Raw genomic sequence first — 19722 nt, forward strand, 5'->3', positions numbered from 1 at the left:
AGGCGGCGTCAGTAGCGGACCGATGTGCGAATAGGCCGAAGGCAGCACAACGCGCCGAGATCTGGATGGCACCGAGGTGTGGCCATCCTACAATGCTGCGCCGAAAGACGGCGTGTCCAGCTGAGTTGCGGTCACTGTTGCGGTACAGTGACTCGAACGCGCCGAGATCCAGATGGCACCGAGGTGGTGTCCAGCAAATTGCCGCACTGGTGTGGCCATCCTACAATGCTGCGCCGAAAGACGGCGTGTCCAGCTGAGTTGCGGTCACTCTTGCGGTACAGTGACTCGAACGCGCCGAGATCCGGATGGCGCCGAGGTGGTGTCCAGCAAATTGCCGTACTGGTGTGGCCATCCTACAATGCTGCGCCGAAAGACGGCGTGTTCAGCTGAGTTCCGGTCACTCTTCCGGCACAGTGACTCGAACGCGCTGAGATCCGGATGGCACCGAGGTGGTGTCCAGCAAGTGGCTGCACTGGTGTGGCCATCCTACAATGCTGCGCCGAAAGTCGGCGTGGGGTGCCCCGTTGGCTTATGAGGTGATGTCAGTAGTGGACTGATGTGTGAATAGGTCGGAACCAGCACAAGGCGCCAAGATCCGAATGGCAAGTCCTGGATGTTGAGTGCCTCAGTTGAGATTTCTGAGCAGTGCTTGTAGGACTGTCTGAAGCTTATTTGCACCTGTTGCAGCTTCACTAGGTCCGGCGGAACTTTTTGCCTTTTCCTTTCTGCTTCTTTTCCTACAATGCGTTTCATCTGAAGACACGACCAGGTCCCTGAATGTGTGCAGGGGGACGCTATTGATTGAATGAACGCGCCGAGATCTGGATGGCACCGAGGTGGTGTCCAGCAAATTGCCGCACTGGTGTGGCCATCCTACAATGCTGCGCCGAAAGTCGGCGTGGGGTGCCCCGTTGGTTTATGAGGTGATGTCAGTAGTGGACCGATGTGTGAATAGGTCGGAACCAGCACAAGGCGCCCTGCACTGTTGAGCCTTTTTCAATGTCTGTTTTTTGTTGTTTCCCCTCCATCAAAAACAAAACAAAAATACAAGGCGCCAAGATCCGAATGGCAAGTCCTGGATGTTGAGTGCCTCAGTTGAGAGTTCTGAGCAGTGCTTGTAAGACTGTCTGAAGCTTATTTGCACCTGCTGCAGCTTCACTAGGTCCGGCGGAACTTTTTTCCTTTTCCTTTCTGCTTCTTTTCCTACAATGCGTTTCATCTGAAGACACGACCAGGTCCCTGAATGTGTGCAGGGGGACGCTATTGATTGAATGAAAATGGCGGCTTGACACAAAGCTGACTCAAGCGTTACTGTTGGTGCTATACAGACAAAAATTGGTTTTCAGTTTGTACATTCTTCAGGTTTTTTTTTTCCATCCAAGTCTGATTGAGAGTTTGTAGAAAAATGGCTTCAGATTTTCCACATACTACTCTTCAACATTCTTCCTAAATGTAACAATGTGAAACTCACTAGGAGAACGGCTGTTTCTGTTTCCTTTCAAAATGCTGCCACCAATATTTTCTGAATGGAAGACACCATCTTGTAGCATAAAGGGCCGAAAGGGGTTCTGGTCTGGCCGATGGTTGGTGGAGACATTTTGACTATATCTTGGACCTGCCCGGCCTCGCCCAAAATGGCGCCGGTATAAATGGGACTCGTAACTCTTTGCCCGCAAATGTATATCTAGAAAATGTTATTGTAAGTGGCCCTGTCGTATTTTAATTACAAAATGTACGTCCACCGATTCCGCAACTGTTAGACACCTTTGTTCTTGTCACCTAATGGCCCGCTCGTTACGTTCTTCTACAGTGTAAATGTCTCCTCATCATATACGATTTCAGTTTGCTCCGTGGCCGGCCCACGTGGTTATAGGCCCGTATTTGTATACTGACATTTTCACAATAAAGGTTTTTAAAACAAAACACGGTAGTAGTATTTTCATTTGTAAAGTTTTTACTTTTAGTGACTGTTTTCGAATCAGTAAAAGGCAAGTGAAATAAAGCAGTCCAATTACATGACGGATAAAAGGTATAATATGTAGGAACGCAGTAAAGATAAATGGTGAAGGGCAGTTGTGTTTTTCATGTCTGCAACATAAAGTGATCGATAAGAATCTGATAATCAGGCGTATCGGCGACTAAGACAGCAGGCCGAATCTCTTTTACTCAACGGCTCCGTCATGGAAGGAAGAAACGCCCTCTTTCTCGAAAAAGGAATATATTTTACTTGCAAGACAGTTGTAAATTTTCCGGGAAAGTACATTAGCCTGGAATATTATAACATATGTTTGAAAAAAAAATATTGTTCGAAAATAATAAAAAGCGTAATTTTTAGGTCATATGACCAAGCTTTTCATCATTAAATTAACAAAAGTAAAATGAACCAATGAAAAGTTTTATTAACAAGTCACATGACCTGTTATGCTTACGTTACGCGCTGCGCGCCGCGCCTCGGATCACTTCCGGGTGCGCTAACGCGGCGTGTCATAAAACGCATTACGCGACAACGTAGGTCAAGAATATAGTCTAAATGTCTCCACCAACCAGCGTTCAGAACACAACCCCTTTCAGCAGTCCAAAAAGTTCTGTTAAATGACAACAGAGGGGACAGGCAACAAGAACCATCAGTCAAAGAGGGGAGGGCAAGTTCTTCTCTTCCGGGTCATGTTGGGGCGCTACCGGAACTGATCGAATTGGTAGTCTACAGTGTTTCTGGATGTTTCAGACTAAAGCTGGCGTCAGCATGAGACCACTACCATCTCGTAGCTCCGTCGTGGCCATTCCACGAGCAATCATGGCAGCCGCTCCCCACCAGAAGCCTGCGGGAGTCGGAGGCCCCCAAGACTTTTGTAGAATCTTCACGGCTGAGGGGACGCTTTTCGAGAATGGGACCCAAGCCCTAGCAGACAAGCGTCCGAGTTCCAAGGTGTCCCAGGGCCATTTTAGTGGACCAGGCCCAAAACCGAAGAGCCGGCCGCCATTTTGAGAGTCCTGTGGCAGCCGCCTATCGCTGCACCGCAAGAGCGGGCGCATCTCAACTACATGGTGAGCGAGACGCTGTAGTCGCAAGAGCGGGCGGAAAACAGCTGAATGGCGGAAGAGGCACAGTGTAGCAAAAGCGGGCGGAATGGCAACTAAAACGATAAAGGGGCGCCCCACTACAGCTTGTCTTCAGGTCAAATGGATTGTGGGACAAGGTCCAGAATTGAAGAGTCATCAAAAGGCAAAAAGTTCCGCCGGACCCCGGGAGCCGGCCGCCTATGTCGGGGGCGATCTCAGGCTACACCAGTTCTATAAGACTTGGGGAGGGTGTCGGAGCCAAGCGTCTTCTCCGAGTCCATGGCCATCACACCGCCCCTCAGGGGCCTCCGTCAAGCTGTTTAGGAAGGTAACATATCACATTGTTTTCTAATGCAGTCAGGTCCACAAACGACACTCACTTACTTTGAGAATAGTGAAGCTGCAGTAGGTGGAAATAAGCTTCAGACAGTGTTACAAGCACTGCTCAGAACTCTTAACTATGGCACCCAACATCCAGAACTTATGCTATTTGAGAATGGTAGTGACATCGAAGCATCTCAGGGACCAAAACCATTAACGTACTTTCACGTATGAAAATCTTACTTGGGGAGGGGGCGATTCGCTCCTGCCCCCTCCCCGTCAGCGCCACCACACCGTATGTTGAAAATCTGAAGCCATCGTTCTACAAAGTCAACCAAACTTGGATTGAAAAATCTAGAAAAATGTACAAACTGAAAACCAGTTTTGGTCTGCATAGCATCAGTAACAACGTTTGAGTCAGCTTTGTGTCAAGCCGCCATTTTGATTCAACAAAGCACAGGCATTGAAAAAGGCTGAAATTCAGAACTCTAAACTATGGCACCCAACATCCAGGAGCTTGCTATCCGGATCTTGGAGCCTTGTGCTGTTTTCGATCTATTCACACATCGGTCCACTACTGACATCATCTTATAGACCAACGTTATGTAAATAGTTTTTTAATAAAATGTTTTACCCTGTTTCTTTGCTGGTGTGTTGTCTATATTTTTAATATTTGCATAGGGTTTGTCGTTATTTTGTGCGGGATGGGTGATGGAGCCGAGCTGTCTTGCAGCCCTCATGGTGTGGAGCTCAGTTCATCTCACTATTTTCGTATTTCTCAAGAAGGGTTGTTCCTAATATTTCTATTTTAGCGAGGTCAAAAAGAGATCCAATTAGTGGCCTACTGATTTTGTTCGATTACTTTTATTTTTTTACACGATTTTTCACTATCTGCAAAGACTAAACAGAGTATTGCGACTTTGTGCTTGTTTGTAAATAGAGAATGATCCAAAGAGAACCAATTCTAAAACAGTAAATGCTTGGACAACAATCAATCAAATGGAGAGACAAGGAGGCACGACGGATTACAACGGGGGTAAAGGCCTGCGTTAACTACCCTTCAGTATCTGCAAAGAGAGAGTACTACTAAGGCAAAAGAGGGGAGGGGGGGGGGCAGCGTTCAAAGCACATCAGCGTGCATAAATACGAAAATGTTTTTATCTATCACGTACTTGACATTTTAAAGCTTTTCATATTTGCTATTAAAAAACCAATGAAATTCACAGAAAAAACCATAGGTTATAGTGGATATATAGTTAGGAATTTGCATTTACAAAACCTTGAAAATTCAATGAAAAAACCATAGGTTATAGGCCATATATAGTTAGGAATTAGCATTTACAAAACCTTATTTTACTCGCATAAAACCATTGAAATTCCATATATAGTTAGCTAACTATAAGCGCTAACTATATATCGCGCACCCGCAATCCACTGCTGATGATGTCACATATTACATCATTCATGACATGGTCAGTGACATCACTGATGACATCACTGATGACATCTCAAATGACATCACTGATGACAACTCAAATGATATCAATGATGACATCTCAAATGACATCACTGATGACATCACTGATGACAACTCAAATGACATCACTGATGACATCTCATTTGTCATCACTGATCACATCACTCATGTGATAATACAATGAACCTCTTCAGACTCTAATATAACCTTACATACACTCAGTATAAACAGACACTCACAGACTGTCACTCATCCATGGAGTTACTCACACACCTAGTCAGTCATGCAAAGAATCAATCACACCTCCATTTCCTCAACTATACAGTTATACACATCTTACTTATTCAAACATATAATAACACATATTTACTCTCTTATATAATCCCTGATACAAGCTCACAGTGATCGATACAGCCACTCACACATTCACTGGCTCTTATGTTCAGTTATTTATATATCTCAACTCTCACATGTATTGTGTTTTACATACGTACTTACTTGCACATGTAGCAATGAGAAATCCATTCACTCACCAACACACCCATGCACAGTCAACCGCCCATATAGCTGTTTCCACATGCACTCTTGAACTCATACTCCTAGTGAATCAACTGCTTACACATCTATGCACAGAGTCACGCACCTCCCAGCCACCCACACACACACTCAGCCTCCCATTCAAATACTTGGGCAACCAATCAATAACCCATATGGCCACTCTTATAGCTACTGATCAACACATGCAGCAGCTTACACAACAACAAACATACTGATGCACGAATTAAGACAGTTTAGTCACTAACCCATGTACTCAGTGAGACACATTTAATCACTCACTCATACAGTCAGTCATGCACCTACTAAATTCTTCATCCAGACACTTATACATCCACTCATTCTTCAATATGTGAAACATATTTAAACTTTACAGACACATACAATCACTGGATGTTGTGATCAGTGATGTCATCAGTGATGTCATTTGAGATGTCATCAGTGATGTCATCAGTGATGTCACTGACCATGTCATGAATGATGTAATATGTGACATCATCAGCAGTGGATTGCGGGTGCGCGATATATAGTTAGCGCTTATAGTTAGCTAACTATATATGGAATTTCAATGGTTTTATGCGAGTAAAATAAGGTTTTGTAAATGCTAATTCCTAACTATATATGGCCTATAACCTATGGTTTTTTCATTGAATTTTCAAGGTTTTGTAAATGCAAATTCCTAACTATATATCCACTATAACCTATGGTTTTTTCTGTGAATATATATATATATATATATATATATATATATATATATATATATATATATAACTATTTATTTTCACATATTCACCCCAGAATGCAATTAGAAAAACTGTGCAAAACAAAAGAATCACAGACATGTAGTTTAATAAAACGTTATTAAATATTTTTAAGGCATCAATAATAAAGTTTGCACTGTGTGTATTCTTGAAATATACATTTGATTATAATTATTCTTAATTTTTGGATAAAGATGACTGATATGCTTTATACATAGGGACTTGGGTGCAGAGTTGGAGGTGGTTGGATGCCAAGGGGGTGAGGGGGCTTTGGCTGCACGGCTTGGCCACAGGCCAATCCCTACAGCTAAGCCCAGGCCACCTATGACCAAAGGTCATATGGAGCGGGGGGTTCCTTTGCATATGCTAATAAAATATTAATTTATGTTAAAAGAACCCTACAAATTTACTGAAAAAAACTAAGGTTAAAGTGATATTCTAGTTAAGTATGGCATTTTAAAAAACCTTTAAAAATTCACTGAAAAAAACAAAGGTTAAAGTAACATTATAGTTAGATGTGAAATTCTGTGAAAACATAACATTTTAAATGTACAAAACCACTGAAATTCACCAGTTGTATTTAGGTCTGGTAACTATGAATCGTTCCCTAACATAGCACTGCTAATTACCTCACATATTACATCACCTATAACATCTTCTATGTCACCAATAATAATACAAATGCTACATTTGAAAATATATTATTGATGAGCAAACTGTACATGGTTAGGGTTTAACAAGGATTCTCATACTGCAAATCTTCGTTCCTCACGGTTTGTCAGAGTGGGTAACCACACCAAAATTCTTGCCACTAAGGTAATCTATAAGATTTCGCATAATACAAAACCTATCTGTAGGCCTTAATGCAGAGTGATAATAATCCACTCTTAAATACCTATTAATTTTAAAATATGCTTTTCACAATCAATATGTCAGGTCTTTCGGCCTTTATCATAACTTTCATAATAAACAATCAGACATAGAGTCCTTTGGCGTGTCACCATAACCAACTTAAGCCCATTGCATTGATTGTAAACTTTCGCATACAGTCACAAGTACACATGTATACAACATTACAGTAGCCAAACCATAATGCTATCTCTCCACAGAGAGAGTGTAATAAGGATTATTGTAGTGCATATCTTCTATCACCACAGTTCGAATGGGTAGATCTCCAACACCAAAACCCTTGTCTACTACAGTAATCTGGGAAATTCCATGTAATCAAGTACCTGCTTACAGGCCTGAGCTCAGTGTAATAAAAATCCAATCTTACAAGTCAATAATCTGTAAAACATGCTTTTCACAGTAAGTAGGTCAGACTATTAGCTTTTTCAGAACATTTCATAATAGATCAAACCTATGAAATCTGGCATGCTTTTCCCAGTGAAATAATGAAGCCATCACCCTTTAACATTGGTTTGACACTTTACTCAACACTGGCCTATTCAAGTACACATAAATTGACAGCCATCATGCATAAAGTTAAACATAAGCAGAAAAATGCACCTTGCAAAATAAAATATGCAACCCATCAACATGGCCAAACAAGAATCATTACAATGAAAACCCCCTAGCAGGGCCGGCCTTAGGCATGTGCAAGCTGTGCACCTGCACAGGGCCACCAAAACCCAGGGGCCACCACATCAATATATATCCTTAATATAATAATCCTCTGAGGATGGATACATATTTGTGTGGCGGCCCCTGGCAGGGATTTGGTGACCTCTGGCTCTATTCCACTTCCAAACAACCTGACACCCCCTCTTCTCTGGCTTCCGCTCTCCGCCCCGCCCAGACCCCCTCTTCCGGGGCCCCCTACCGACGCTTCCTGCCCAGGGCCACCATGAACCTAGAGCCGCCCCTGCCCCTAGGATTTGCCAGAGTGGGTGGCCAATGTGAAAACCCATGCCTACTACGGGAATATGTGAGATTCCATGCGACAAAATACTTTCTGTACGCCTTAATATAAAGCAATAACAATTCACACCTAAATGACTATCAGTTTAATCATAAGCTTTTCAGAATAAATACGCCAGGCCTTGAGCATTTAGCATAACATTTCATAATAAACAGATCAGGCTTATTGCCATTAACTTGGCACTATAAGGAACTCAGTCCTGCTGCATCAAGTCTAAACTTTGCCACAAGCCAAAAAGTGAAAGCATTCACTCTATTTAGAAGAAGCACACACAGTTGGCCCTATTAAATCCGGTATTCAGGAAGACCAACTTGTGAATGGAGCCTTAACCCCCGCTCTCATTATGACTCAGGAAGACCTCTTTTGTAGGTCAGGAGACAGTTGCACTGTCAAGTTAAATGTAAAACTCTATGTAGGTTAATAACTGCCCTCCTTCCATCCATGCTGCTGCCAGCATAGATGGAAAACTATCTGGTTATCTAAAACACTTTAATAACATTACACTGTCACGTGGGTGCACGTGAAAGTTGAAACTCAGACAGCTGGATAACTAAATAAATTAATCACACAGTTTTTGTGGAAGCAGACAGCTTCTTATTAATCAAAACATGTACTCCTGGTGTCCAACATGTGGGCGAAGCCGAGGCCCCTCTTCTGGTGATTTTTACATAATTGTGGGGCGACAGCTGTGCTGTCAAGCTAGACCATTAAAAACAACATGTTAGGAGCGTTTTAACAAGTTGTATTTCTGCATTAACACTCTAAATGCAATTTTTAAATCTACTTCTAGTATGTATGCAGTGGTGTTTGGATGGAAGAAGCGTAGCTGGAAAGCAACAGAGCGTTTTATGTGATCTCTGACGGGCATAGTACGCTTGGTCGGCCTTGACAGACACACAACAGGTCTGCAGAGCCCAGCTTACAACCTGATGCCTTTGACAGGACATGCGCAATATGCGTCCAAGCCAGACAAGCAGAAACATATAACAATAATTACACTTGTACCTGTGAAGTTCACCTTCAGCAAGTAATCCTTGTACAATTTCTTTCCGTCCAGACTCCTCATGGCATCGCACAGCTTGGTGGTGTTGGGGCACAGCGTCCGCTGCATTTTGTGCAGGGCGTGCGCCAGGGCATACACCGCATTTATGACAAACATGATCTTTGACTCCTGCTCATAATTTGAGCTATTAATATGCAAGCGTTTGTCGCAGGCTTTCACGTGCGGCGTTTTGTTCTGTAGGCTGCACTGGAATTTCTGCTCCCAAAAATCCTTGAACCAGGGGTTGCGATAGTTATTATAAGGATTCAGGCTTTTAAAATACTTGTCGAATTCTTTCACGGGGTGAGAGGCGAGTTCCAGCGTTATTGCTCCGTAGGCGATGTGCTCGCTGCCCTTGACGATGCTCTCCTGGGCGCCCCACCCATCGCTGGCGATCCAGGTGAAAGAGGCATTCAGTCGATTGGCCGCCGCCAGGAGCTCCCTCGTGTCGTCGCTGCGCATGAACAGCACCACCACCTTTGCATTTGGTTTTTGCAGCAGCTCTTTTATTGCGTTGTCGTAAGACTTTTTGATGTTCGACCTGCCCACTTTCTCCGAGGTGGCGATGCAGATGTTGCGGAGCCGGGCCTCTTGTTCGAAGGCTTCGATCCCTGTCTCGCCGTAGTCCCCCTCCGAGGCGACCGTGGATACATACGTCCAGTTAAAGACTCGGAGGATCTCAGCCATTGCTTTGGCTTGGTAGAAGTCTGGGGGGACTGTCCTGGCGAAGTAGTCATAGCGCGACTTATCGCTTAACTTGGCACTGGTAGACGCATAGCTTATTTGAGGAATATGGAAGAGTCGAAGTAAATTTGCAACCTGTGAAAAAGAAATGGAAAAGCTTTAAGTCACTGTGAGACGAACAGTAAAGCGTTTATATCCAGAACATTCATCAAAGTATTTTATCAAGACATCAAAGCAGGCACCTGTTTCATTGGTTTAACATGCATTTTCACGATGCCCTGGTGCTGTGCTTAGTGCAATGCCTAATGTGGCTTTTAGTTTAATTTACATTTATATTTGCTTACAGTAGAGTCTAAAAAAGAAACGCCTCAAATAGCATGAGAATACAAACGCTACATGACACCATTATTAGAGACTGGATGGAGAACCGTGGAGCGTTAGGCAGTAAAAAGCATTGGGGCATATTATCAAGGGGGTTTATCTCCGCTTTTTTGGCTTTAAAAGCCAAGAAAGCGGAGATGAAATTATCTCCCTATTACCAAGCTGTCGCTAACGCCAGTTAGTGACAGCTAAAAGGAGATAGCGACCATCTTGGGCCCCGCTTTGCATGTCAGTGATATTTATCACTAATGACATGCAAAGTGAGCGTGCCAAGATGTTAGCGACTGGAAACAGTCCCTAACATCGCTATCTCCTATTACCAACTTTTGGAGATATTCGCAATAAGCGCGAATATCTCCAAAAGCTAACACCTGCCCTGAGCAGTTCTTAGCCATGTTATCCAATGGGAGGTGGATAACATGGCTAAGAGCATTTGCTCGATAATGCCTGAATATTGCTGACTTTTCAGCGATATTCCTGCATTGCGGCCGTTTTTTATCGCATTTGCGATAAACCTTGCTAATAGCAAGGTTTATCTGCGATAAAAATCGCCGATGTGCGGCGATAATGTTTGTCTCTAAACAAGTTAGAGACAAAAATTATCGCTAGTTGTTGGTAATATGCCCCCTAGTTTCCCCAAAAAGGTGTCTTCTGCCACAAGGGGTTGAGAAAAACATCACCAAGTAGAGCACGGGTTTATTACATGATTATGTGAGTGAGCGGTATTTTGAGGGATTATAATCGGGGGGCCAGATGTACAACGGCATTTAGCGTGAGCAAATGGGTTTTAGACCCGTTCGTGCATGCTTAAAACCTTGGGCCCATGTACAAAACCTAATTTGCGACTCGCTAATCAATTAGCGACTCGCAAAATAGGTTTTGCAACTAGCAATTAGGAAGGGGCTTTCCCTTCTTAATAGTGACTATTGAGCCATGTATGAAGGTCGCAAAACACTCACAAATTACCACCTACTTCAAGTAGGTGGTACTGCAATTGCAAATGGAAAGGGGTCCCAGGGCCCTTCCCCTTTGCAAATGCATGTGAAAATATTTTTTGAGGGCACGCAAAATGCGAGTACCTCATTAATATTAATGAGCCTCACATTTTCCGACTCCTTTGGGAATCTCAATCCGTGTCACTGACACTGTTGTACATAATGAATTGCGAGTTGCAATTTGCGACTCGCAATCGAGCGCAAATTGCCAGTCGCAATTTACTAGGGTCGTACATCTAGCCTAAGGTGAATTGTGTAGAGTTGAATGGATAAGCAAACAGTGAAGAGAAGGGGTAGAGCCATACAGAATGAGTCGTTGAGGGCAGGAGTATGCTGGTGAAGTTCTAGATCTTTAAAATATGGTGCAAAAGTAAAACTTTATATGTTTTCAAGAAATTGCAATTCATATTTCTGGAGACCAACGAGGAGCTTATGGTACGTGGAAGCCCTTAAAGAGTGGATACCTACAAATTCATCTGCAGATGAGACAAGAACCATGCATTAAAGAACGATCAAGTGATAAATGACAACGGCAATCATTCACTTATGTCTGGATTACCAGGGAGAGGGATCAGAAGAAGACAATTTGATGTGATAGATGAAGAAGTGGTATTCGAAGCTAAGGGACTAATATCGAGGCTTTCCGACCGACATCTACAGTTTCACTTCCGACCGCATAATTGCAATGTAGGTGGTCGAAAGTAAAACCTGCCGGTCATTCTGGCTGTATTCCGAAACGCTTGAGCCCATTGGCGGGTCAGAACCAGCACGTAATCCCTATAGGGCGTTGGGATGCCGCAGTTGGGATTATGATGTCAGTTTCCCACAGTCTTTCCAAGCCGGCTTTCCAACATGGAAACCCTGTCGCAAAGCAACTTTGGGGGCCCCTAGCAGGGTGAGAGTGGTCTGTTTAACTCAGACACTCTGTTCATCACCACCCCCTTTTTGTAAATCGTTTTTGGCCACTATAGGTGTGGCAGGGTATGCTCAGACATGAGTCCCTTTCTCACTGCTCCATCAGGATTCAAGCAAGCCGGGCCGAAGAAGGCTGAAGTGCCAGAAACCGGTCCCCGGTAGCTTGTCTCCTTTCTGGTGAAGAATTGGCTTGGTAGTTTAGTCTGCCCTGTTCCCATGATGCACTGGGCCAGGGACAGACTGATTTGCATATAGCCAGGTTCTGAGCTGGGATGGGGCAGTGAGATAAATAACGGTGATGGATCGAGCCCTGATCTTTGGACTGGGTGAGAGTGGTCTGTTTAACTCAGACACTCTGTTCATCACCACCCCCCTTTTTGTAAATCCATTCTCCCTGCGGTCTCCGGTTGGGATTATGATATTGGTTTCCCGCAGTCTTTCCTTGCCAGGCTTTCTAACATGGAAACCCTGTCGGGAAGCGGCTTTGGGGCCCCTAGCAAGGCTCACTTCTCCCTGCGGCCTCCGGTTGGGGGCCGAGGAGGAATTAATCCCTGCACCGTGTACCAGCCATGCGGAGCAGGGATTAACAGAATTTCCCATTTCTCTATGGAAGCTTGTACTACAGCCAGTTTATGACTGTCCCCCAAGCTCCCATGGAGAATTAGGAGTTTGCAACCTCACTATGTGCAGTGCCTTGTTATTGCGGTGTAGGACCCGCCAACCGGAGGTTGGTCAGCAGGGCCGGACTGGCCGTAGCGGGCACCGGGCAATCCCCCGGTGCACTGCAAGGGTGGGGACCGGTTTTGGGCCCCTGGGGGCCATTTTTGTTACAGGGCCATTTATGCAGCATAGCTACTTCATCGGCCCTGTAACAAAATCAGCTGGCCGGCCGAACACTTTTCCGGGGCCGGTTTTGGTTCCCAGTCCGGCCCTGTTGGTCAGTCCTGAGACCACAACAGGTTCGGTTGGAGGCAACTCCGACTGATATCATTATAAAGCCTTATATGTGTAGATGTTTTTGTCAAGTGAAGCTCTTCTGAGGGCGAATAGAAGGACGTCAAAAACAGAGCAGAAGGATTGGCTCAGGGTTTGAGAAGAACAGTGAAGCTGTGCCTTTAGGCTCTTTTGTTTGTATAAAAGTGAAGGAAAGTCATCAACTGAGAGTGAGGATTGTCTAACTGCTTGGTGTGGTTGAAGAAAGAGGGCCAATCATAACAACAATTCTCTCCCTGTGTAAAAAGTCATATAGTGCTAATGGTCACTGATACATTTCCACACACCTGAAAAACTGGCCTTCCAAAATATAATACACAAAAACGTAAGTACCAAACATATCAAATTTTATTTAAACATTATATTTTTGCAATGTATATAAAAACATAATAAGAATTATATCCCAATAATCCAAGCTCATCCCACATCACACTCACACATTTGTTCAAACAAACAGCAAGACACCCACACATACTCATACGTGCTACAAAATCAGATTTTAATATTTAGCAAGAGATATATGTATATATACACATAAGCTAATAGCCACACACAGGATGTGAATAAATATATAACTTTGTGATATCAACAATTGATACAGTAGGTAAGATCAAATAGCAATTCATGTTTTAAATCACAATTCCTTCTCGGGGGGCAAGAGAGAACATCACATAGCCAAGAAGAGCTCCAGCGCTGACGAGCGTTTTGGTGATTGACCCCATAGTGGGTCTCACCCTTTTCAGGGCACACTGATAATGTACAGAAACAAAGATGGACGTGCCCGGAACAGATGACCGCAAGATTGGCAACAAAGGATCAGGTAAGACACAAATACTCAGTGGGATCTGGGCCCGAACCAACTGTCTGGTACCCCACTCGATTTTCGCTTTCAGCCATTTCTGCTGGACGTAACTTATCTGCCGCTGCGTCCTACTTGTAGGTGGATTAAGTGCTTGTTAGAAGGGAGTTCTGACACTATGGGCCACCCGGATTGTTCACTTTTTGAGCACCTAATTGTTGAGCTTTTACTGTGGGGGAGCCTCATAAATTGGGACTCACCCACCGGGAACTTAGGATGTAAGAGACTGCATGGGGATTTTACTGGTGTCACCCTGGCTTGACCAGGCCACTGCGCAGCAGCTGGAGTGAGAGACACCGGGCTGGTTACATGCAGACACAGGTGTACATGCGTGTGCACACGTGTAGGGGCTGTGCAGGGGAGATTTCTAGCGTGCACAGTCCAGGAACAGCTACAGAGTGACTGGTGTGGCAGGACTTGTGCAGAATTGGGTGGTGACATGGAATAGGCTATACACTGGAAAGTAACATGCCAGGGAAAGTCAGTGTGTTTTACTGTTTTTCACTTCACTATTCCCCTATGGGGGTGTGGAGCCCATGGGCTAGAGTAACTTTCATAAGGCCTACTAAGACACGCACTAATGTCCACTGTAATGGATGTGAGAGAGTATTTTGCATCGTCCAAAGTCATATTTGTACTGCTTTTGGATCATCCAGAATTGTCATATTTGTCTGAGCCAGCCAAAACCAGACCGTGGTTGAGGGCTGACCTCAGCAGGATGGATTGATAATCTTTCTTACACAAGCTAAGGCTTCCTCTCCATGAAGAGAAGATGGGTTGGGCTACAGTCTCATCCATCAGCAGCTATCACTGGAAGCCAGGCACCTGGCTGCACCAAGGAGGGAAGGCAGCGAGGGGGGAAGGGGCTTTTTCAGAGACCATATGGCAAGGGACCCTGGACGACGCCATTTTTTAACAAACCCAGATGCTGGAAAAGAAGGAGGAAGCAGGGGCAGTGAAGTGATGTGTCGCTGTTTGGTAGGACAAGTAGAGACTTGCCAGCCCCCCAACTCAACTTTCAAAAAGTGCTTGCACTGGAAGAGAAGCTCTCTCTTGGGTGTGGTCTGCTGAGGCAGAAGGTGTAGGAGCCTGGCAATGGGCAGTTGCAAGGAGGAACTCCCTGACGACCCCTCAGGATCCTGAACAGAACCAGGTGAAGAGTCCAGGACCAGTGAGCAGCAGCCTGGGCCTCTGTGCAAGCATAAGAGAGGTGCAGGGGAGAGACAGGCAAAAGGCTGATGCAGGGAGCCAGTGAAGACCGCTCCCTGCTGAATACCCCTTCTGAGAAGCCCAGTGGGTGAAGGAGAGTGCACCCTGTGGCTGGGGGCGCCACCAGGAGCAGGAAGATGCAGAAATGGAGAAGATCGGACCCCCCAGGGGCTGAGATATGGCCCCAGAAGGTAGATGACCTTTGACCTTTTGTGGGGCCGACGATGAAGCATGAGGGGCTCTGCTGCTGGTCTGTACTGGGTCAGATCCCGGGGGATGCCCCCAAATGAAGTAAAGCCGGGGTGTTCCGTCGCGCAACCTGTGAAGGTGCAGGTGGAGGGGCCTGGGATACCAACTCCGGTCCCTGTGTGTAATGAAGGAGGGGGAGTGCTGTTGAGCCCTGTGAAATGGAGGAGGTGGGGAGCTCTGTTTTGCCCCTGCAAAGAGGCCCCCAGGGGCCCGGGACCCCATCCCCTGGCCCGAAGAAAAGCTGGGGGCACATTCGCGCCCCCTGTGAGGATGGCCCTGGGGGCCCGGGACTCCATCCCCGGGCCTCAAAAAGAATGAAGAGGCCGGGGGTGTGTAGCCGCACAACCCTTAGCGATGGGCGGACCTGCACAAGTCTTCGGATCTGCCTGCCGGAGCAGGCAGACCATAAATATGGTGCCGGCTCCCGCTGCAGCACGCTAGGGTGCTGGCCATGCGGGGAGCCAGCGGGGGCAGTCGCGGTGGGTTTCCCAGGCTGCCCTCCAACACTGGGACATGTGGGGGTCCCGGGTGGGACCCGGACCCCGAACAGGACAGGAAGAGCTTCATAGGGCCTGGGTGGGACCGGGTCCCCGAACACCGGCAGAGCGGCCAGGTGTGGACTTCCCGAGCTGCATTCCCTTATCTGGGGGTCCAGACTGGGCCCCCCACCAAGGCCGGCAGAAGCGGCAGGAGGCTGTCGGCTGCAGCGCGGCTCTCCCCAGCACAGCGAGAGAGCCGCTAATATAATATTTAGAAAAAGGAGCACAAAGCGCCCCAGAATGCCTTGCCAGGCATTTGGCAATCTGCTGTTTTGGTGCTTGGTGGCCCCCAGAGGAGGGGGTCCCCCTCATATGTGTGCAAAGATGCTAGGGGAGCTGGTGGAGAAGTGCAGTCTTCCCCCCCCCCAGCACAAAGAGAAGTCCCTCCCTAAGTCACCTGGGGACTTGAAAGGAATAACCCCTCAAGGGCTCAGGCAGCATTTAATACCTTCTGGGCTGGAACTTTTGTTGTACAGCTGAGGGTGTATTGAGGAAGTGCATCAAGGAGTTAAGGGCTGAGTTGGGGATGTCTGGAGAAGGGCTTCCCTTGAAGGTGAAGATGTGTAATTGCACCTGTCATGCATTTACTGAGGTTATTTTTTTTAGAGGGACTGAAGGTCACCTCGGTAATGTGAAGTGCCTGTGTAAGTTGATGTCATAAGCCAAGTGGGGTTATGATGCCAGACATTCCTGCTAGGGTATCTGGCTGTACATGCGTAATCCTGTGATTTAATCTGTTATGCCTTTAGGGGCTGTAATTGCAATGAAGTCTAATGATACACAAATGTGATATGTACTGTCATTTTAAATTATGCGTAAACATGTATTTTTGCTGCTGCTGTTAGGTGAGGAACAACCCAGACTGCTAGCCTAAAGATTTAGAGGTGCATACTTTATGGTCAGTAGGAGATGCTCTATCAGGGTTATGTGTCACCAAGGCAGGTGTACCCATTTTTAATGCTTGTTGAGGTAATGGGGTGGGTCGCCACTGGGATGTTGCCAGTGCGCAGGGCCCACGCCCCAGGTTATCTTCAACTAAGTGCATTAGGGGGCAAGATGATGTGCATACATGGGAGTGGTGGTGCTAGACCTCACCCTCCCTTCCTGTGGGAGGGGTGGAAATGTTATGGAATGTCCCAAAGTAATTCCAACAGCTTACGTATATTTGTAAATTGGTGCATAGTATTGAGTAGTGTGTGTGTGTAATAAAAGTACTCTTACTTTTATAAAGCAAAGTAGACTGGACAATCAGGTATTGAGTGTTATTTCTGCGCACCTGCAAATGGCGATTACTAGCCCACACCACCTCCCCTGAGTAAGCCTCAGATTGCTCTGCAACACTACCCTTTGAGAGTCAGGTGCTACGATTGGGTGTTTGGTTCCCAGTGAAGGAGACATTTAGTCATGTTATTTGTGCAGCCTCACAGATGCTGCCTCGTTTTTCAACAGTGCTTATGTCTCTTTGGACATTCTATCATGCATCTCTTGGGCCCTACATTTGAGTTGAATGAGTGTCCCCCACGAGGACTCACTGTATACTTGGAATATACTTGGAATCTTCCAGCAGTTAGCATTGGTCCTATTTTCTAGGACGCTGAGATTATTCTTTCTCGATTTGGGAACCCGGCTGAACTATTTCAGTTGGTTCGGGCCCATAGCCCACTGAGTATTCGTGTCTTAAAGGATACTTTGTTTCCAATATTGCGGTCATCTGTTCCAGGCACGTTCCTCTTTGTTTCTATACACTGTCAGGGCACCGAGAAAAAGATGGTGAGACCCAATTTGGGGTCTATCACTGAAACGCGTGTCTGCGCTGGAGATCCTCTTGGCAATGTGATGTTCTCTCTTGTCCCCCCGAGAAGGAATTGTGATTTAGAACATAAATTGTACCACCAACTGATTGATCTTTTCATATGCTTATCTAGCTATTTGATCTTCACTACTGTATCTATTGTTGATATCCCAAAGTTATATATTTATTCACATCCTGTGTGGGGGTATTATCTTGTATGTATATATATATATTCACTGAAAAAACCATAGGTTTCACACCAGTTATAGTTAGGTGGAAATTTTACTCGCATAAAACCATTGAAATTCCCACGTTATAGTTAGTTGCACTCACTATAACTTGCGCGTGCAATGCACTGCTGATGACGTCACATATTACATCACTCATGACATGGTCAGTGACATCACTCATGACATCACTGATGACATCTCAAATGACATCACTGATGACAACATCCTTGTGACAAAGTGGCAGACCTCCTATCAGCATAAAATAACATTTGACACACACATTCAAAAATAAAAAAGGAGAAACCAATACCAATTACAACAACTTATTAGGTAATTCCAACTTCTACATACACATCCACTCATTCACCAACAGTTCTATATAGTCACTCATGCATGTACTTACTCATCATATGTACTCATACACCTATACATTTCCTTTCACACCAAAGCCCCGGGAGGTTTGAACCATGACGAAGAGCTTGCAGTTCATCTCAAGGATGATTACACTTAGCCCTGTTCTCTTGGTCCATTAGTGAATCTGTAACTGTTTCTCTCTATGTTGTTGAACTAGTTTATTTATATGTGCACATGATATTGTCATGTTTATCTTAATTCTGTTCTCTTTTTTCTAGAGCACTTCAGGAACTTGCCCATCAACTTTTTATATGGGAGTGTTATCTCCTGTTCCTGTTATTATTTAAGGGCACGCCCACTTGGGCATCACTGAACACCTCATGGATTATTCTGCGGGCATTGGGCATGAAGTGCAGACTTCATTTGACTTTGACTTGAACACTTGTTGCAAGTATTATACTGCTTTGCATTATTATGGGCATCTGCTTTGGTCCATGTTTCAAGACTTCGGTTCCCCTAGACACTTGTCTAGTAATGTGTGCCCACATTATGCCCCCTTCTTTCTTTCGGGCATATTCAGTTGCCGGTATCTTCTCTGTACTGTCTCTTTAATTTCAAGAGACAGCAAAAGCAACTGCTCTGTTCCGGGGTTTCTCCGGCTTTCACTGTCTTCATGTGCGGTTTAATTTATACCGCAATACTGGGCACAGCATTTTCCTTAGTAGTCTGCTATTTAGAAATCAGAGAAGTCTATGGGCTGTTTATTTATGTAGACGTTCCCAGCACAGTAATTAATGAGATTATTATGTTTCCTTAAATTTTACTGTTTGGCTACATGTATGCTAAGTATTTGTTTTAGTATTTCAGTGGGAACTGACATGCATTTAATGTCGTTATTTTCGCAACATTGCTTATGTTTCAGGTCTTGATGTTATGTTATATGTCTGACTCATACAAGATGTCTGCCATTATTTTCCCGCAGTCCCATTCTCATTTCATTGTGTTTCACTCAATTTAAATGCTTTGCACATTTCCTGTCATTTGTGTGATCAAGGCTTGTGAGAAGCCGAAACATGTAGCAAGTGATTAAACACCCTTGGATTGTTCCCTGTCTGGCGTTTTTGTGGCTGCTACTGAGAGCGTGTTTATGCAGCTGTTTGGAGTGATTTAAGTTTTCGGCATGCTCGACCGGAGTACACGCCACCTCCCTAGGGGCCTCTAGCATACCCACGGAGCACTTTTTGGAACATATATATATATATATATATATATATATATATATATATATATATATACATACATATATATATATATATATATATATATATATATATATATAATTTCTATGGCATAATGAAACCCCTCATTTTGTTCCTTTTCAAATT

The 19722-nt window shown here is 44.9% G+C and overlaps 1 protein-coding gene across 1 annotated transcript in view; it reads right to left on the reverse strand.

Annotated features, from left to right (window-relative positions):
• GRM3 (glutamate metabotropic receptor 3) overlaps nucleotides 1–19722 on the reverse strand; it is a 1262213-nt gene that overhangs the window by 459346 nt on the left and 783145 nt on the right. Inside the window, exon 4 of the mRNA XM_086919750.1 lies at nucleotides 9101–9956. Within this exon, the coding sequence (XP_086775876.1) occupies nucleotides 9101–9956 (856 nt within the window). The remainder of the gene's footprint in view (nucleotides 1–9100; nucleotides 9957–19722) is intronic.

Source organism: Lissotriton vulgaris, chromosome 1_1 (assembly GCF_964263255.1).
Source record: "Lissotriton vulgaris chromosome 1_1, aLisVul1.2, whole genome shotgun sequence".
NCBI lineage: Eukaryota > Metazoa > Chordata > Amphibia > Caudata > Salamandridae > Lissotriton > Lissotriton vulgaris.